At 32.3% G+C, this 17683-nt stretch overlaps 1 protein-coding gene across 2 annotated transcripts; it reads right to left on the bottom strand.

Annotated features, from left to right (window-relative positions):
• Positions 1 to 10373: 10373 nt before the first annotated feature.
• LOC115881997 (integrator complex subunit 10) lies at positions 10374 to 15690 on the bottom strand. 2 transcript variants are annotated; one of them, XM_030899808.1, is made up of 11 exons: positions 15471 to 15690; positions 15346 to 15413; positions 15044 to 15293; positions 14771 to 14989; positions 14397 to 14709; positions 14140 to 14325; positions 13898 to 14085; positions 13084 to 13254; positions 12856 to 13005; positions 10893 to 10987; positions 10374 to 10834 (listed from the first exon to the last, which is right to left on the bottom strand). In XM_030899808.1, the coding sequence occupies exons 1-11, from the start codon at positions 15606 to 15608 to the stop codon at positions 10675 to 10677; spliced, it is 1938 nt and encodes a 645-aa protein (XP_030755668.1). In that variant the 5' UTR covers positions 15609 to 15690; the 3' UTR covers positions 10374 to 10674. The 2 variants fall into 2 exon arrangements, with proteins under 2 accessions (XP_030755668.1, XP_030755667.1); XM_030899807.1 differs by having other exon boundaries at positions 10374 to 10837.
• Between the last annotated feature and the right edge of the window lie 1993 nt (positions 15691 to 17683).

Consider the following 17683-nt stretch of genomic DNA (forward strand, 5'->3'; position numbering starts at 1 on the left):
TAACAAACATGACGAATTGTCATGATGTTGTCATCTTGGTTGTCATGATGACGAAAACGAAAGGCGATTGTTCTAATTTCTATTTAGAAATGAAGTTTCATATGGCTGCTTCTTTCTCTCTTGTTATATTAGAATGAGATAGTGGGCCCAATAGACGCAATGCGCAGATCAACATAAATAGAACGAAATTTTGCGTTCTGAGTTGCGCTACGGGAACGTTGTCCGTCTCTTTGCCATTTAATTTGCCAGTCTCTTTTTATTTGTTTGTCTATGAGACTGGTCTAATTTCATGACATTTTTGGTACAAAATAATATTCCTCAGTGTTGTTTTTTGTTTTTGAAAACATAGAATCTAGCAACTCTACAGTAAGTCCCTGAATTGTTTTTGCAAGAGGAAACATTTGTTTATTATTAATATTTTAAGAAAAATGCATCCTTTATACAAATTTTTGATACATCTAAAATAGTTTAATCTCGTTTTAACATTTCCAAATTTCCATACTCTTTTAGAGAAACATGAATATACCGTTGAATTTTTTCTAAATCCTCAAATTCAAATGTTATTATTAATTTTGATTAACGTCATATTTTTCCTGTTTCATATATTTTTTTTTTATTTTCTCTAAAGCGGACTTCAATTTGGAAAGGTATATACAGGGTGTCCCAGAAATAAGTGCAAGTATTTTAACTGGTAGTATAGTTCAACCCCAGAAACACGCCTATGAGGTTTTTGTTGCGAAAAAAAATTTTGAAAATTCAAAAATTTTTGAAAAAATTTATGGAATTTTTTTTTAGTTTTTAGTTAAAAAACATAATTTCTTGATAATATGGCAACATATGTATTAGATTAAATTTACAAGAAAGAAAATCGAGAAAAGATTCAGTGGTACTCAAAATTTTAACAAAAAATCATTTTTTTTGGAAATTTTCAAAGTAAAATAACTTCGTTATTTTGGACTTATTTGAAAAACGATGAAGAGAAAATATGTTTCTTTTATTGAGATCTACCACCTCTTAAAATACTTGCACTTATTTCTGGAACACCCTGTATACGGTTGATTTTTTTTTCTAAATCCCCAAAATCAAACGGTATTATTAATTTTGATTAACGTCATAATTTTTCTTGTTTCATATATTTTTTTTAATTCTCTCTAAAGCGTAATGAACTTAGGAAAAGTATATACAGGATTTAGGATTAACCATTTTAGAGTAAGCATTATGTATGTATATTATTTTAATATATAAATAAGTATGTATTTATTCGTTATAAAAAAATATAACGAATAAATACATTTTTAGTTAAAATGTTAAAAATAAAAAAAGTTTTTCCTCTTGTACTCCATCCAGGCCATATTGTAGAAATGAAACCTTCTAAAATATTTTACTCCAAAAGAGCTTAGAAAATCGAACATCTTGTATATGTCTGTCTCACACACACGTAGAAAAAGCATACTCTCAAAACATATACAAACAACCTCCACATATGACGTAACTGTTACACATGGTTGCTGAATCTCGAACCCTTCGATCAGGATCTCAGAAGTAATAAGGAGTGGAAGTTAGTATATGTGTCTTCGTCTTTCACGTGGACTTTCCCATGGTTGCGTCTCTTTCTTGTGAGGTTGCCGATGTTACATCGAGGAAATATCGATCACCCGTACGTGTACAGAGAGCTAAAGTCGTTTTACATGTGGAGCTCGGTTACAATAAGTGAGAGAAACAACCTTCTCTTCTATCTCTCTTTTGTGTTTCTGTTTTGTTAAGCTGTCGTGATCCCGGTTTGCACAGGCCCGTATCAAATTAAAATAGATACAAGTATTAGTAAGAGTAAGAGTTAGATAAGTACTTTACACATGGGCAGAGTTTATACAGGGTGTTTCAAAAAACATGAGCCATCTCTCGTGGGGAGATTCCTCACGTAAAAATGAGATTTATTTTTCATATCAACATAAGTCCGATTCTACTTTGTTTCGTAGCTACAGGCTACAGGGTGTTAAAATCTTAATAATCTTTTGATTTATTATAATTTTATTCCAAGTACTTTTACTGATTCCAATGAAATTTTTAGGGTAAAAGTTACTATGGGTGCTACATATTTTAATGCTAAAAAACTGTCGATAAACTCATTAGGGACGTGCATATATAGTTATCACAGGAATATTTTTCAAAAAAAAGTATGTGCGCCAATGACTTTTTTCCTTTTGATATCAAAATTGTGTAGGCCGTTTAATGTCAATTAAAAGTTATGTCTTGATATTTTGCCGAATTTGGCCTCCTTGATGAGATAAACGCAATTTTATTAATCGCAAGTAATAAAATTAAAATTAATAAATTATATATTTTAATTAAATTAGTATATTAATTATTATGACTATTAATTATTATGACTATTAGTCCAACCTACAGCAATTTCAAATAAAAAGCAGTAAAATTTTAGAATTTAGAATGAGTGGGAGGGGGGTTAATCACTTCGACCTTACAGATCCATTGTGTCCCCCTTTCTTGAATCATAACCCATCATACAGTACCAGGGCTTTGACAAAAGCTAGTATCTGGGACGGTTTTATAGAGGGTAGTTCTCCGTCTCCAATATCAGTCGTACCAAAATTCATGGCACGAATGGTTGTCGTCTCGGCGCACTGAGTGATGGGGTGTACTGGTGTTTCACCATCTTCCCCACAGAATCTGCATTCGCCGTTTCTTCTTAGTTTCAATCTACTGAGGTGTTCATTGAGGAGACAGTGTCCTGTTAAAAACCCCGTGACAATCCGAAGATTGTTCTTACTCAGACCCAGGAAGATCTGTGATTTTTCTTGATCATAAGCCCTCAGAAACTTCTTCGAGTGTTTTAGACCATTGCAAGATTTCCATTCCAGGTTGCGGATGGAATCTTCCAAGTTCTTGAGTTCCGCCTTGAGTTGGTTACCACTGGAAAGCAGAACGGTTCTGGTCCAGTTAGTGGAGTGTTCGCTCCTTTCCTAGCTAGATTATTTGCTTTTTCATTGCCTTCTATCCCTTGGTGAGCAGGCACCCAGTGTAGGAGGACTTTGTTTTCTTTGCCTAATTTATTCAGCTTCTCTATGCATTCTTTGACCAATTTCAAATCGATTGATACTGAGTTGATCGCCTTTAACGCTGCTTGACTATCAGATAAGATGGCTATTTCTTGTTTCCGATAGTTCCTATCTAAGATAAGTTGTACGCATCTCTCGATAGCGTAGATTTCTGCCTGTAGGATACTAGGGTAAGTGCCCATTGGTTCGGAGTAATTAGCTCTCGGCCCAAACACTCCGATCCCTGTTCCCGTATTGGTTTCGGAAGCATCAGTATACCAATTATGGTATGGTCTCAATGGTAATTTCAAATAAAAAGCAGTAACTCTAACACTATGCATTTCCATACCACCGTTTATAGAAACCTTTTTTCATATTTTTTGATGAGGAATCAATAAGTATTTATTTAAAACTTTCACAAGTTAATGATATTAATATTTTTTAAAGGTTGCTATAGTAAACGCCACGAATGTTTGGGAGTGATTTATCGGTCGCTACCATGTGAACTAATCTGTTCAAGGTCACATAAAACTTAATTCCAGTGCCGTGGAGTTTCAAGTCATATAATAATCAATATATAATCTGTTGTAATTTGTTGTTTTAACTGTCAAAGTCTTGTCAAAAAATATATTTGGTTATAAATATAAAATGGAATGCCCCATTGGTCGCACTGCAAGCACACCAATGGACTGACGCACAAAAACGAATCAATCAAAGAAACGCGATGTAGTATCGTCTTTGTCAATCACGCTAACATTTTAGAATAAGTAGGAGGAGCGCAGGTAGATGATTAGACTGGGCCTTTAAAAACCTACGTGGGCGGTAAAAATTTACGTTTTTAATGTAAAAATGATAGCGCGCGTGTCGATTCTAACTTCATCAAGCGATGAATCACTCCAAAACATTCGTGGCGTTTACTATATTAGACTTGGATCAAGGCAAATTAATAAATAAAATTGCATTCATCTCATCAAGGAGGTCGAAATCGACAAAATATCAAGAGACAATTTTTAATCGGCATTAAACTGCTTACACTATTTCGCTAACAAGAGAAAAAAAAGTCAGTGGCGTACAAGCTTTTTTTAGAAAAATATTCCAGTGATAACCCATATGCACGTCTCTGGTGAATATGTCCACAGTTTTTTAGCTCTATAATATGTCGCATTTATAACTTTTTACCTTAAAATTTCATTCGAAACGCTAAAAGTACTTGGAAGAAAATTATAATAAAACAAAAAAATATTAAAACTTCAACACCCTCTAGCTACGAAACAAAGCAGAATCGGACCTATGTTGATATAAGAAATAAATCTTATTTTTATGTGACAAATCTCCCCACGAGAGATGGCACATGTTTTTTGAAACACCCTGTAGAATGCAATAATTTAAATAAAATAACAATAAATACACAGTAATTAAATAAATATAAATAAATGAATTAAATAATGTAACCAAATAAACTAAAAAATTACACTGTATGAGACTGAATAATTATACATTAAAAGTTGTACATAAATAATCAAAATAATATAATATATAGAGTATGTTGATTCGTTCTGTAGCTACGGGGCATCCGTAAAGGGGAAGATGAAATTATTATAATAGAATATTTTCAATAACATTACTTTCGTATACAAAAATACTGATTACGACCCTGATAGTTTCCATCTTCTACACATAGCACAAACAACTATATTTTACTTCTCTCTCATACAGAATGATTAGAGTTTAGACCATGTACATATCAACTAGACACGTATTGAATGTTCAGCCATCGTTCAACATCACGTGCTATATTTTGTTGAGCTGTCTCAATCACTTGCCAACCCGATAAAAGAGATTGGTGACGTCATTACGGCATTTCGTAAATTACTGCATATATTCTTTTTAGTAATTGCTATTGTCATTTGATTTGGGGTTATAATTTTATTGACGGACATCGATCAATGTCAAAATTAAAATTTGATGGTTGCTGGAAAACAAAATTCAAATTTTTTATTGCAAAAAGTCCTCAAAGATTTAACCAAAATAAAGTTTATAAATTATTTTTCTCGAGAAAGAGACGCTGATAGAACACTCTTGCCTGTGGACGCCGTATATGAAGTAAGTACAATGCGAAAGTGATATAATGTAAAGAGATATTCCTATGTAAAATACAAAATGATAGCGTTTTTAATAATATAGCTTTACGTTTAATCATAGTAAATTTTTGTTATCTATACTAATATATAAAATCCTTAAGTGACTGACATACTGATTAATCACGATCCTGCTCAAACCACTCAACGTAAGAAGCTCAATTTTGGCATACAGGTTGATTCTAGGGTGTAGAGGTTCGATAAGAAGGGATTTTTCGAAATTCCAGTTCCAAGAGGGTGAAACCACCCCTCAAATATTACAATATTTTTTATTTAAAAAACGGTCCAGTTTCCGAAAAAACGCTTAAACACGTATATTTTATTTTGTTTTTTACATATTTTAAGATTTTTTAAAAATGTATACAGGGTGTTTCGAAAAATCTGGTCATTGATTAATCACGATCCTGCTTAAAGCGCATGACGTAAAAGCTGATTTTGGAAAACAGATTGACTTTAGGGTGTAGAGGTTCGATAAGACGGGATTTTTCGAAACTCGAATTCTAAGGGGGTGAAACTATCCCTCAAATATTAAAATATTTTTTATTTAAAAACCGGTGAGTTTTTCGGAAAAACTCTTAAACACGTATATTTTATTTTGTTGTTTTACATATTTTAAGATTTTTTATAAATTTATACAGGGTGTTTCATAAAATATGACCATTGAGTAATCACGATTCCGCTTAAACTGCTTGACGTTTAAAGCTAGTTTTTGGCAAACGGATTGACTGTGGGGTGTAGAGTTTCGATAAGGAGGGGTTTCTCGAATCTCAAATTCCAAGAGGGTGAAAACGCCCCTCAAATATTATAATATTTGTTATTTAAAAAAGGTTAGTCTTTCGGGAAAACGCTTGGACGAGCATAATTTATTTGGTTTTTTTACATATTTTGAAATTTTTTAAAAAATCATACAGGGTGTTCCAAAAAGTTGGGTCATTTCTTAACCACGATTCTGCTTAAACTGCTTGGCGTAAATTTTCTAAACAATAAAAGCAAATCTCAGACACACCCTAAAACTCAATATTTGACAAATAATGATGACGTAAAGGTGTACGATGGCTGAATAGTATTTAATTTAGTTTTGACGATTCTTCTATGTTGGCTACAGGATCTCCACGCAAAAAAACTATCTAGACCTTTTCATAGTCTAAGGTTTAAAATCCGCTTCTCATACAGTCTGAACAATAAATACATATCTGGCCCCTCCACATTTTACATAAGCCGTCGTGTGGGGCAGCGAAAAGAATCCAATTCTCTATTAGTTATTTTATTAAAATTACAACGGCCGGTTTCCACAAATCCACGATTCTGTTTTGGGTGTTTTTCGAGAAAATTTTTATATAAAAGACCAGGACTGCATAACGTTGCAGCACGTAAGCAGCGACCAGGTGCCTCGCTAGAGCCTAGAGATAGCCTAGAACGGGAAATTTTCATCGGAAAATACTTGTTGAGTTTTCCACGGTTTAGAGAAAATTCAGCTTGAACATCATACAACGCATGTTAGTTAAAATAATGTTAATTTTTTAACGTGGGAGGTCTATAGATTCATGCTTTTTTAACAAACATATTTGTCTATAAAATATAATTAAAAAAATCAAAAACAATACTATTTCCAGAAGATTTGATTACAGGATTTGGGATTTTAATGGTTCAGAGAAAGTTTCATTGTATTTAGAACAGTAGGACTTGATGAGTACCCGAAAAAATCACAGAGACTGACCCCATGGCGATGTCCGCTGTGTACTTCCTAATCTCCTGGTACAAAGTGTTCTAAATTTGCATATATACATACATATACATCCATATTTGTTTTCCTAAACAAACATATCCTATCAATTTATATATAAACTATTCTAAATCCTTTATAATGTTTAACAGAAAATGAATATATTATAGGAGAATACGCACACAGCCCAAATATCCTTTGAAGTTTTCTATAAAACCGAATAGGCACCGATGTCAGATTTTGTCTTATCCCTTCTGAAAAGCGACAATAGTTTTTTAAGTTGTTCTAAAATAGAAGTAGAATTAAGAAATGAATAATATCGAAGAATATACTGAAGTTACGTCACTGGTTATGTTGTTATTTTTATCATCCTGATAATAATAATAAATAATGTAGCTTGTTTATCGAAAAATTAAATCCTCAGAATTATTAGATGAATTTCTATCAGGGAATCATAAAAGGTACGGTGTTTTTATTCTGTTATTCAGCTTTAGCCATATAAAAATAATATACTTTTGGTAAAATAAAAAATATGTATGTTAATATAAAAATATGTTTATTGCAACATTATACATTTTTGAGTATACTTAATGCAACATTACAAATTCTTTAGTAAAAACATGTATAAAAGATAGAGAGCAACCAAATATAAATACATTGTTATATTTTCACCAACGTCAAACGTAAACAATGATTTGTTGTTTATTCATTGGTTCATTTGATAGCGGACATAAAGGAGTTTCATCAAAAGCTACTAAAGTATTTAAGTATCGAGATTTAATTTATTTAATTCCTTTCCAAAAATATTAAAAACTAATCTACCTAAAAACCCTGATATTTACTAAATTTTTCACCAAAATTCGTTAAATTTAACGATATCCGACACAATCCGGCAACGTGGCACTATACGGTATTCGATATCTGTAAAACTCAACATTCACTACACCGCACTCATGTTCTCCTGATCAAAACGGGGAAGATGGTCGCGAGAACTCGCGGTTTTCCACTTCTTCGCAGCATCCCAGCCGCTTATTCTTCGATGTCTTAAACTGGACCGCTCGACGCTGTTGCCAAATTTTGTCCCTAAACCCTCTCGAATCGGTTTTGAGAGTGTAAAGGAATAAATCCGGTAAAATAGGGAAGAAAAGTGAGATGTGGCAACGTGGGCGATCGGTTGTCCACTACGGAACTAATTGTGTGGCGCTAATGATTGTCCGAAGTGTCCCGGCGGACATCTTCGGGAACAATTGAAGGCGAGGACAGCTGTCAGCCGTCTATCATCCGTGGCAGCGTTACGTCACGAAATCGCGAGTTGTATCGGGAGAACATGAGATAGGAAGAGGTACAGATAGTTTTGTTCTGTGGGAACGGTTGATGTTAAGTCGATAGGCAAAAGGATACAGGGTGTTCCTTGATGACATGCTAATATTTAAGGAGGTGATTCTTGGACCTATTCTAGGAGAAAAACTTCATATGAATGTATGTCCTAAACATCTTAATTTCTTAGATACAGGGTGGTAAATTTTTCTAAAAAAAACTTTTTTTCATAATAACTCTGATTTTGTTACAGTTACAGTTATTTTTATGAAGCTTGATACACGTCTTCTATGCATCAAAATACCTTTTTTGGTGTACAACTGGTGTACAGGGTGTCCCATTTTGGTTGAAATCATACGGTATCTCCGTTATTAGTAAAAATAGGAGGATGCGGTTTGCACAAACCTGTCCTACTTTTTTGTCAAACGGAAGATGCTGTCATCAAAATTTTCATAGCCCTCTTCGTTTCTGAACTACAGGGTCTTTTCGAAAATTTTGCAATTTGGTACAGCCCCCCTATCTCCGTTATTATGGATGATATCGAGAAGGTAAAAACCGATTCTTGTAGAACTTTTTACGTAGAATACTGTGGCGTAGTCTGTTTTTCTTATATTTTTGAAAATATGAAATAAAGTTACGTTTTTTCAAATGGAACACCCTGTATATTTATAAATCATATGATCCGCCTTGCTATGAGCTTGTGAAAAATATACACATACCGGAAAAGTCTAGGGATATTACAATTTTATCCAGCCATCGTCAGTAATTTTATTATTTGCATTTCTGATATAATAAAATTAAAATAAACAAATAGTTTACAGGACGTATTGGAAATAAAAATGCGAAATTTACCGAATTTTTCAAATTTACCTTGATTTTTATTGAACTCAAAAAATACACACATTTTTTTTTATTCTAAACTGTGAATTAAAAAAAAGATAAAACCAATTTTACTTAATAAAGGGTATAGCCTCCTCTACTGTTCATTACAGTCCTACATCGTCTCTCCATGCTCCTGATCAGGTTGTCGATCTCTTCATGATATTAAATCACGATATGTGATTCCTGTTAGAAACCTTTCAAGAAAAACGAGATCGGTTTTTCGGCCTAACTGGACTCCTCCCCAGACCATAACTGTTCCACCTTGATAAGGATGCACTTCCTCAACATGATCCAACCGAATAAGATTTCCCGGTTCTCTAGATTTTCCGGTGTGTGTATATCACTCTATATTTATTTTCACTATTTACTGCAAATTATGATTAATATAAAAAAATAAAAATTTCCCGAATTTATTATCTCAGTCAAATAACTGTCTACTCAACGTGTTCATTTATTGTCAATAATGACATGTATTGACTATTTCCCTTCTAAATATCTTGAGAACGGTTACTCGTAGCGACTTTTACCAAGAGACATTTTTTACGCAAAAAGTCACAATATGCCCTATATTTTTTCACTCAGTACTTTTATACAGGTACGGACAAAAAGTTATTACTCTTCAAAACAGTTAAAGCATATGTAGGTGACGCCCCCTACAAATAGGTGTCATATTGACATCAAAATCAAATTCCTCATGTCAAAAAACTCCCAGACACCAATTTTCATTTAAATATTGACGTTTTCAGAAATTATTTGGAAAAAATCGAAATAAAAATGAAATTTGAACACCCTGTATCTCCGAAACTAAGCCATTTTAGGACATACATTTATACGATTTTTTTCCTTAGAATAGGTCCAAAAATCACCTCCTTAAATATTAGCATGACATTAAGGAATAGATATTAGATATTTTGAAGAAATATCGATAGTTCAGGTGTCTCTTAAATAACTGCTATAGTCTGTCCAGTAGAAGGATCACTGTTAGTGACAGTTGTGTTCTTCTCTGACTCGTTAGACAGGGAAAATTTCGACATACGATATTCAAAAAATGACAGGAAATACAATTTGCACGTGAATTAAAATGACAGACACAACTGTCACTATCGGGGATCCTTCCATTGGACAAACCATAGCAAATATTTAAAATGTATATATTCTCTATAATTTAAAAACTATACTCTGTCCCGTTGGAATAACTTTTAATAATAAGAAACACTAATAAAATAAAATATATTTTATTTATTTTTATTAACAGAAAACATTTGTTGATGTTTTGTATTCTAAAATTAAAAAAGCTTTACAGAATGGCTATAATACTTATATCATCAGCACACTTTACAATAGCAACCTTACTTTCATGTCCATCTACTACAGGGGTAATCACTACAGAACACTTCCCTTCTTTGACACATCTTTTTACACTTCTCTTCTTTACAGTCAGTTGGGAACAATTAAAAACCGGAAAAACAACTAAATCGTCAGACTTTACCGCTATTCTTCTGTCAGAATCGTTTGACAGATCTCAGGGATTCACAGGGTACATCACTAGGTCTTGTCTAAATCATACCAGCGCTTGTAAGATCAGGGCGCGCTCATTTTGTATGAAATTAATCAACAAATCGTCTAATCTTTCGTTGCTTCTGGCAATCTGTCTTTTGATGGCTTGTTTCATTTCTTCTTTGGCCCCCTTGTCGGCGCCCCTGGTGCCTATTCTCCTCTGACTACTAAACAAGTTAAAAAAAATAATATATTTTTCATAAAAAAAATATTTTTCAATACCTCAAGTTAGGAAGAATTTCTAAGTGAATTTGTCCACCCTGTGGTGTCCATAAATACATCAGTTCTTCCATTATGTCCACATTAATGATGTAGTTCTGTAAAAATATGAATTTGAACTTAGACAAGGAAAGAGAGGGGACGGGTAACACGCATAATCTCCCGTGATCGGATAGTGAGGCCAAAATTCGATCGGCGGCCATACTTTGGTGACAAGATTTCGAGGTGACACCGAGCGAATTTTTATGTTTTTTGTGACAACTGTTTTGTTTTAAATTTATAAACTGTATTGTTTAGTATGGTGAGATGTTCAGAGTATGGCTGCAAAGACCGAAGCAAGAAAAAAGTGGCTGGAATTACATTTCACAGGTAAAAATCGATACACAACTTTTGTTATGTGGTCATAAAATGTACATTTTTTCATTATAGCAGTAAAAATACGTAAAATGCTTTAATATGTTTAGTACCACATCCAAACCAAACTATTTTTAATAATTCCAAGTAGTATTTTCAATATCCTGTATTATAATTAATGTTTGAAACTATAAATAATGCTACTCAGCATGGATTTCTCCAGTGGCGTAGGGAATTATAATAAGAGAAATACAATTACTGCAATAAACATTATTTTATATATTTAAATGTAAAAAAATGTATAAAGTATTGTTATCAAATATGTAAAATAATTGTAAACTAAAAAAAAAATTCTAGTGATAAAAAATCTATATGTATAGTTGTTATATAAAATTTAAATTTACCTGCCAAGACTTGCTGGGGATGGACAAACTTGTGGTGGGCTACTTGTTACTACATATATTTTTTTAAATATTCTTTCAAAAAATTTACTAATTTAGGTGTATAATAATAGTTTCGGTGAGTAATTAATACAAATTTAAAAATAAATAAAATAACACAAAGCTTCTAGAATTGTTTATTTTTTTTGTGGAAAAATTAGGATATTCTATTATGATTCTTCTAGTATGATTGATAGTGGTCAATATTAAAAATTACATTATTCGTTGAATCTGTACGCAAGTGTGAAGGGGAATGGCGAGATTCATTATTATACCGTATGGTCGAAAAAAAACGACGCCCAGTTGGCTTGTAAATGACGATCGACGACATTCCCCGTATAATTTTACATATAAAATGACAGCGATCTTCATTTCATAGCCATCGCTGACGCCGTCTTTTTTCGATGTCGTTTTGTATAGTTTTTATGTCATTTTATATGTAGAATTATATGGGGAATATCATCGATCGTAATTTACAAGCCAACTAGACGTCGTTTTTTTTCGATTATACGGTATAATAATGAATCTAGTCAATTCCCTTCACACTTGCTTACGGATTCAATGAATAATGTAATTTTTAATATTCATTTGTGAAATTGTCATTTCCAAACAAACAAGGCGCCGTTTTTTTTCGATCATACAGTATATATGTATATACACGTTTAAAACATATGGTATTACATTATTTTTTATTTAATTATACATTACATATTACAATAAATAAATAATTGTCTTGATAATCAGTTCACTGTGACTGTTTAATAAATTTTGCATTATCGACTTAGATATTTTAATATTATAAAGGTGAGACTATAAAATACAAAATTGTATATGCATTACTAAAAAATGAACGATATATTAGTTTACTTTTAATAAATATTTTGTACCGTCTAGGTACAAGCTAATTTCTGATGCTACGCCATTGGAGAATTTCGAGTGGAATTATGTAAAGTGATGTAAAATGAAGCCAAAAATGCAATAATATACAGGGTGTTCCATTTAAAAAAAATAATCCCAATCCACTCACACTTTTTTGAGCCACCCTATAGATGTTAAAATCGATGATGCCAAATTTCTGCGGATTGCGCTAGGTCAACGACTTGTGCTTGTTTAATAATATTAACGATAATAAAAAATAAAAATAAAGATAAAAATCACGTTTGATATTTTACCTGGAAAAGATGGTACTGAAATGACCTGTGCTGTTTAATTTCTTCTAAAAGGGAGGGTACAAAATCTTCTTCTTGTGGCCAATCTAATTGTACCAAGACAAAAATGTGACCTATAGATAGTTCGCTGTAATCATGTTTGCCCATATTTTCCTACAAAAAAGTACAGAAAAACTATTCCAAGTACAAAAAAATCCCAAAATCCTGGCGCATTCGCCAAAATACTCATACCTTTATACATCTCAAAAGAATTTTCGTTAAATATTGCAACACTGCCATCCTTGTCAACGGCAAATAATGCAAATGTCTCTGATTGCCTCCAACTATCAAACCATTGCTTAAATTGCCAGAATTGTTCACTGGCAACAAAGGCAAGGCCAGTAAAATTGGTTCCAGACATGACTAGAAAAAAATCTTTTTAATGAACAGTGCTTTCCATAAAATCAATAATCAATAAAATGAAAAATATACGAAATAATATACAAGTACTTAATCGACATCTATGAAACTATGAACCCTTCCTGGTCACAAATGGTACATTGTAAGACAGGAAATTGTAGAGAGAAACAAGCCCTATAATATCGGATACAACATTTTAATGAACAGTGCTTTCCATAAAATCAATAAAATTAAAAATATATGAAATAATATACATGTACTGATTTCTTTCAAAAATCGACAACTTTGAAACTATGATCCCTTCCCCGACACGAACGGTACATTGTGAGACAGGAAATTGTAGAGAGAAACAAGCCCTATAACATAAGATACAACATTTTAATGAACAGTGCTTTCCATAAAATCAATTAAATGAAAAATATACGAAATAATATACATGTACTGATTTCTTTCGAAAATCAACAACTATGAAGCTATGAACCCTTCTCGGACACAAACGGTACATTGTGACACAGGAAATAGAGAGAAACAAGCCCTATAACACAGGATATAACATTTTAAAGAACAGTGCTTTGCGTAAAATCAATAAAATGAAAAATATACGAAAATATACAGGGTTTATAAATATCACACAAACATTACTTACACTGTAGTTTTTCTTAATATACAGTATACTGGCCAGCCTGATGTACTTGTGTAACATCAAAGAACTGTCTGTAATTTTTTGTAAGCTTACAAGACACTCGTCAAACCTAGCAGTGTACAAGGCATAATCAATCAAAAAAACAGACAGCCAAGTGTCTATCTTTAAGTGTGAATGTATTTTTATAAATTCTACAAAAAAATATACAGTAAAACTAAAAAAAAACAGTTTAAATTTGAATTTACCCCTGTGAAGATTTTCTGAAGAATGTAGCAAATCCCAACAATTAACACACATCAGAAAATTGCTGTGAATATTTTTGAGTTCTGGCTTTTCGACAGAAATGTATGGATTAGTTGTGTGGATTATTTCAGTGTCACTTTTGCGTTTTTTGCTCTTTGGTTCAGACATTGGGTTGGGAAGTGTGGGATCTATAAAGTTATTATAAGTTACCATTGAGAAAAAAAGGCTTCAAGACATGAAAAATTAATGAACTACTTACCTGTGAATGCTTCAACTAAGAGATAATTTGTTGCAGTCTGTCCAGGAGATGAAACAGGGGAAAGACTACCGTTATATTCATGTAAACAATACAAAAAAAATAGAGACAGACAGTACAGTAGTTGTTTATCGTCAGTGATCAGATTGTTCTTTGTTCTTGCCTGATAATGAGTCAGTATTACTTGCCAATAGATTTCTTTAGTAAAAATCAAGTTAAAGTTAATTAAATACTGTTCCCAACCAAGTTGTTTTCCTATAAATTCAACCATGGAGAACAACTTACACCAAGTATTTTCTATGCTTGATTCTGTATCCTGTGGAGAAGAAAAAAACTAAAAAATTAGTGTCTGTGATTAAACTTGATGATTTTTTTACCTGTAATGTTGTACTAGACCTTCCCAAATAACACAAATAGTATTCAACAGCTTTCTGTAAGAGTTTCAGTAAGAGTTTTGAATTTAATTCAAGGTTTATTTCTTGTTTGGCCAGAAGAGGTAGTAATTCACAAACTAGGAGCTTCCTGTAAGGGTTAATTGGGTAATGACCATCTACACTGTGTTTTTCTGCTGTCATTAATGTATCAACAAGTCTTGGCTGAAATTAAAGCATAAATAATAATAAAATTAAATTTTTAATTGTTTTAATTACCCCATAACTTGATATAGCTGTTGGAAACCTTTGTAAAAGCAACAACAGCAATCTACAGTGCTCCATAGTGTCTTCACAGTGATCTGCAGTAAACAGCAGCAACTTATGTTGAACATCCGACGATATATGCTTAAACATTTCGCATAAAAACTGTTTTTCAGCATCATCACTATCGGTTTCAGACCTGAGAGCTGAAGTAACCTTTTCTATCTCCTTCCACAAGTCTGGAGTTTGCTGAAACTTGCTAATCCTACAAAAAAAATAATATAAGTATAAAACTATGCGATAATAAAGCATCTTACAGATCACTAAAACACCTTGCAGCTTCTTTAACATTTCCAGCGTTTTTCTCTATCAAATAGGCTTCAAACTAGATAAAAACAAAACTGAATAGATTATTTTTATTTATGATAATCAAGAAACTTGCCTGTACACCAAAATTGTTAGGATAAAGCGATTTGGCAGTCAACATCAAAGCTTTGGCCATATAAGGGTCAGTTTTAAAAGCATCCTTGGCTTTCTGTATGACAAACTCTTCGTCAGATTGTTCTAGATCAATTTCCATGCTGAAAATTCGGGTTTTAATAGAAGAAAATGTAGAAAAACACTTATAACTCTCTCAAAACACTAAAATCTCAAATACAAAATTGTGAGGTTATATTTTTTTAGAATTGTCAAATTTAAACGATCGATCTGCCATCTGTGATTCGATAACTCAGTTAAGTCCTGTTTGAAAATTATAGAAAACTAGCATAAGGTTTTGAAACTGTAAAAAATGTTTTCTGTAAATTGTTTTGGGTTAGTGACATCTACTGTAATGCGCTAAAAGCTGTAATTTATTATTTTATGCGTAAAACAAGAAAGAAATAAGAACTTTTGCGTATTTTTTAATCATATGTACTGAGAATATATATAAAAAAAATAATTTTGAGGAAATCTGATGAAAAAAATACGTGGGAACAAAAAATAAAGGGAATTTAAGTGTCCTAACGAGGAAAAAATGACATACGACGGTCGCATTTTAACAAGGATAGGAATCAAGTGGGCTTAAGTAGAAACAAATGACGGGCAGAGGTGTGATGAGAATCGTGCGCTTCAGGGTAGGCGTAACTCACCCAGATGTGTACGGAAAAAATTGAGATAAATCAGCTAAAATGCCTGTTTTAATAGAAAATATCTTACATGAGGGACTTTGAAAATTTTGTTTTGTATATATGTGACTGGAAAATTATTTTTTAAGGTGTCTGCGTATTTTTAATGCAAAAAAATAATATTTTAATGAAAACAAAAGTGTGCGCCACTGAATTGGCGGTGTATATCCAAAAAGAATGGACGCATGTGTTTTTTTTTGTCAAGGAAGGGTTGATTGAGGCTGATGGTCAGTAGTTTGGTTGATTTGGTGTGAAAATAAGAACCGGCTAATGCTTGTTATTCGGAAAATGACAGGGTTACGGTTATTATAGTGTTAGAGAGCGTTTTTTCTCTGATTTGAAGAAAAAATTATGGCTAAAATGCCGAAATGCGATCAAATAATTTAAAAAATATTAAGGAAAACATTTTTACTTACAGAGTATTTAGTTTTCGGCCCCACTACTCCTATTTCTGTTCCTGCTTTAGTTCTGGAAGCATCAGTATACGCATTAAGCTGTAGTATGTTTTCGACAAAACTTAGTAAAAAAAAGTAAACTAAAATAAATAAAATAATGAAAAGGAATTTAAAACCGCTGGAATTCGTAACTATCTAACACAAGCCTTGTTTAGTTGTTTTCTTTAATTATTTTTTAGTTAATTGCGCTGGTTCTCGTGTCGAGCGCAGGCACGGCCTCAGGCTTCTCTATAGCAGAGCGGCCCTAAAAAATTGCGGGTAATTTCGACAATTTGCTTAAAAGATGCCACTGCAGTCGATATATATCGTTGGTCAGAAAATCAAAGAAATGCTTGGCCAAGGGCTACGTTCCATGGTACCATTTACCAGAACCGGACCCAGTAACGTAAACCTTTTAATTTTCTTTCGGGTGTTCTGCGTAAAATGGAAAAACTCCAGGCAATTTGTCTCTTTTTTTTGCTTAAAATTAAATAATTTCAATAATAAATAGCGTTAATTAGAATACATCCCACTAAAACCCGTATTGTCAAATATATCTATGTATTTAAAATTCATAGAAACAAATTATAATTTTTGCAACCGTTTTTAACAAAAATTTGAAAAAAATAGTTATATTAATATTAATATGGTTACTGATTTTAAGTTAGACATGTAGATTGTTTTAAATCAATGCACGTATTATAAAAAAAATAACAAAAAATATATTTTGTATTCAATTTTTGAAAAAACTGTGTTTTTCGAGTTTTTTTAATTTTCCGTTAAAAACATAATAATTTACACCTTGATTTGGATGTATGGCAATATATGGCAAGATATCATTAGCATCATCCGCAGATGATTAAGACTGTTTATACAGAGTGTCCCAGAAATAAGTGCAAGTATTTTAAAGGGTGGTAGATCTCGATAAAAGAAACATATTAGAGTTATTTTACTTTCAAAATTAAAAAAAAAATGATTTTTTGCTAAAATTTTGAGAACCACTGGATCTTTTCTGGATTTTCTTTCTTGTAAATTTAATCTAATACCTCTGTTTC

Source organism: Sitophilus oryzae, unplaced genomic scaffold, assembly GCF_002938485.1.
Source record: "Sitophilus oryzae breed Bouriz unplaced genomic scaffold, Soryzae_2.0 scaffold_1745_pilon_pilon, whole genome shotgun sequence".
Lineage (NCBI taxonomy): Eukaryota > Metazoa > Arthropoda > Insecta > Coleoptera > Curculionidae > Sitophilus > Sitophilus oryzae.

Coding starts and splice junctions, on each gene's coding strand:
- LOC115881997 (XM_030899807.1), bottom strand. CDS start 15,608: ATGGAAATTGATCTAGAACAATCTGACGAAGAGTTTGTCATACAGAAA. Junction 14,086..14,139: donor TTCAGAAAATCTTCACAGGG/GTAAATTCAAAT, acceptor ATTTTTTTGTAG/AATTTATAAAAATACATTCA. Junction 10,838..10,892: donor GAAATTCTTCCTAACTTGAG/GTATTGAAAAAT, acceptor TAACTTGTTTAG/TAGTCAGAGGAGAATAGGCA.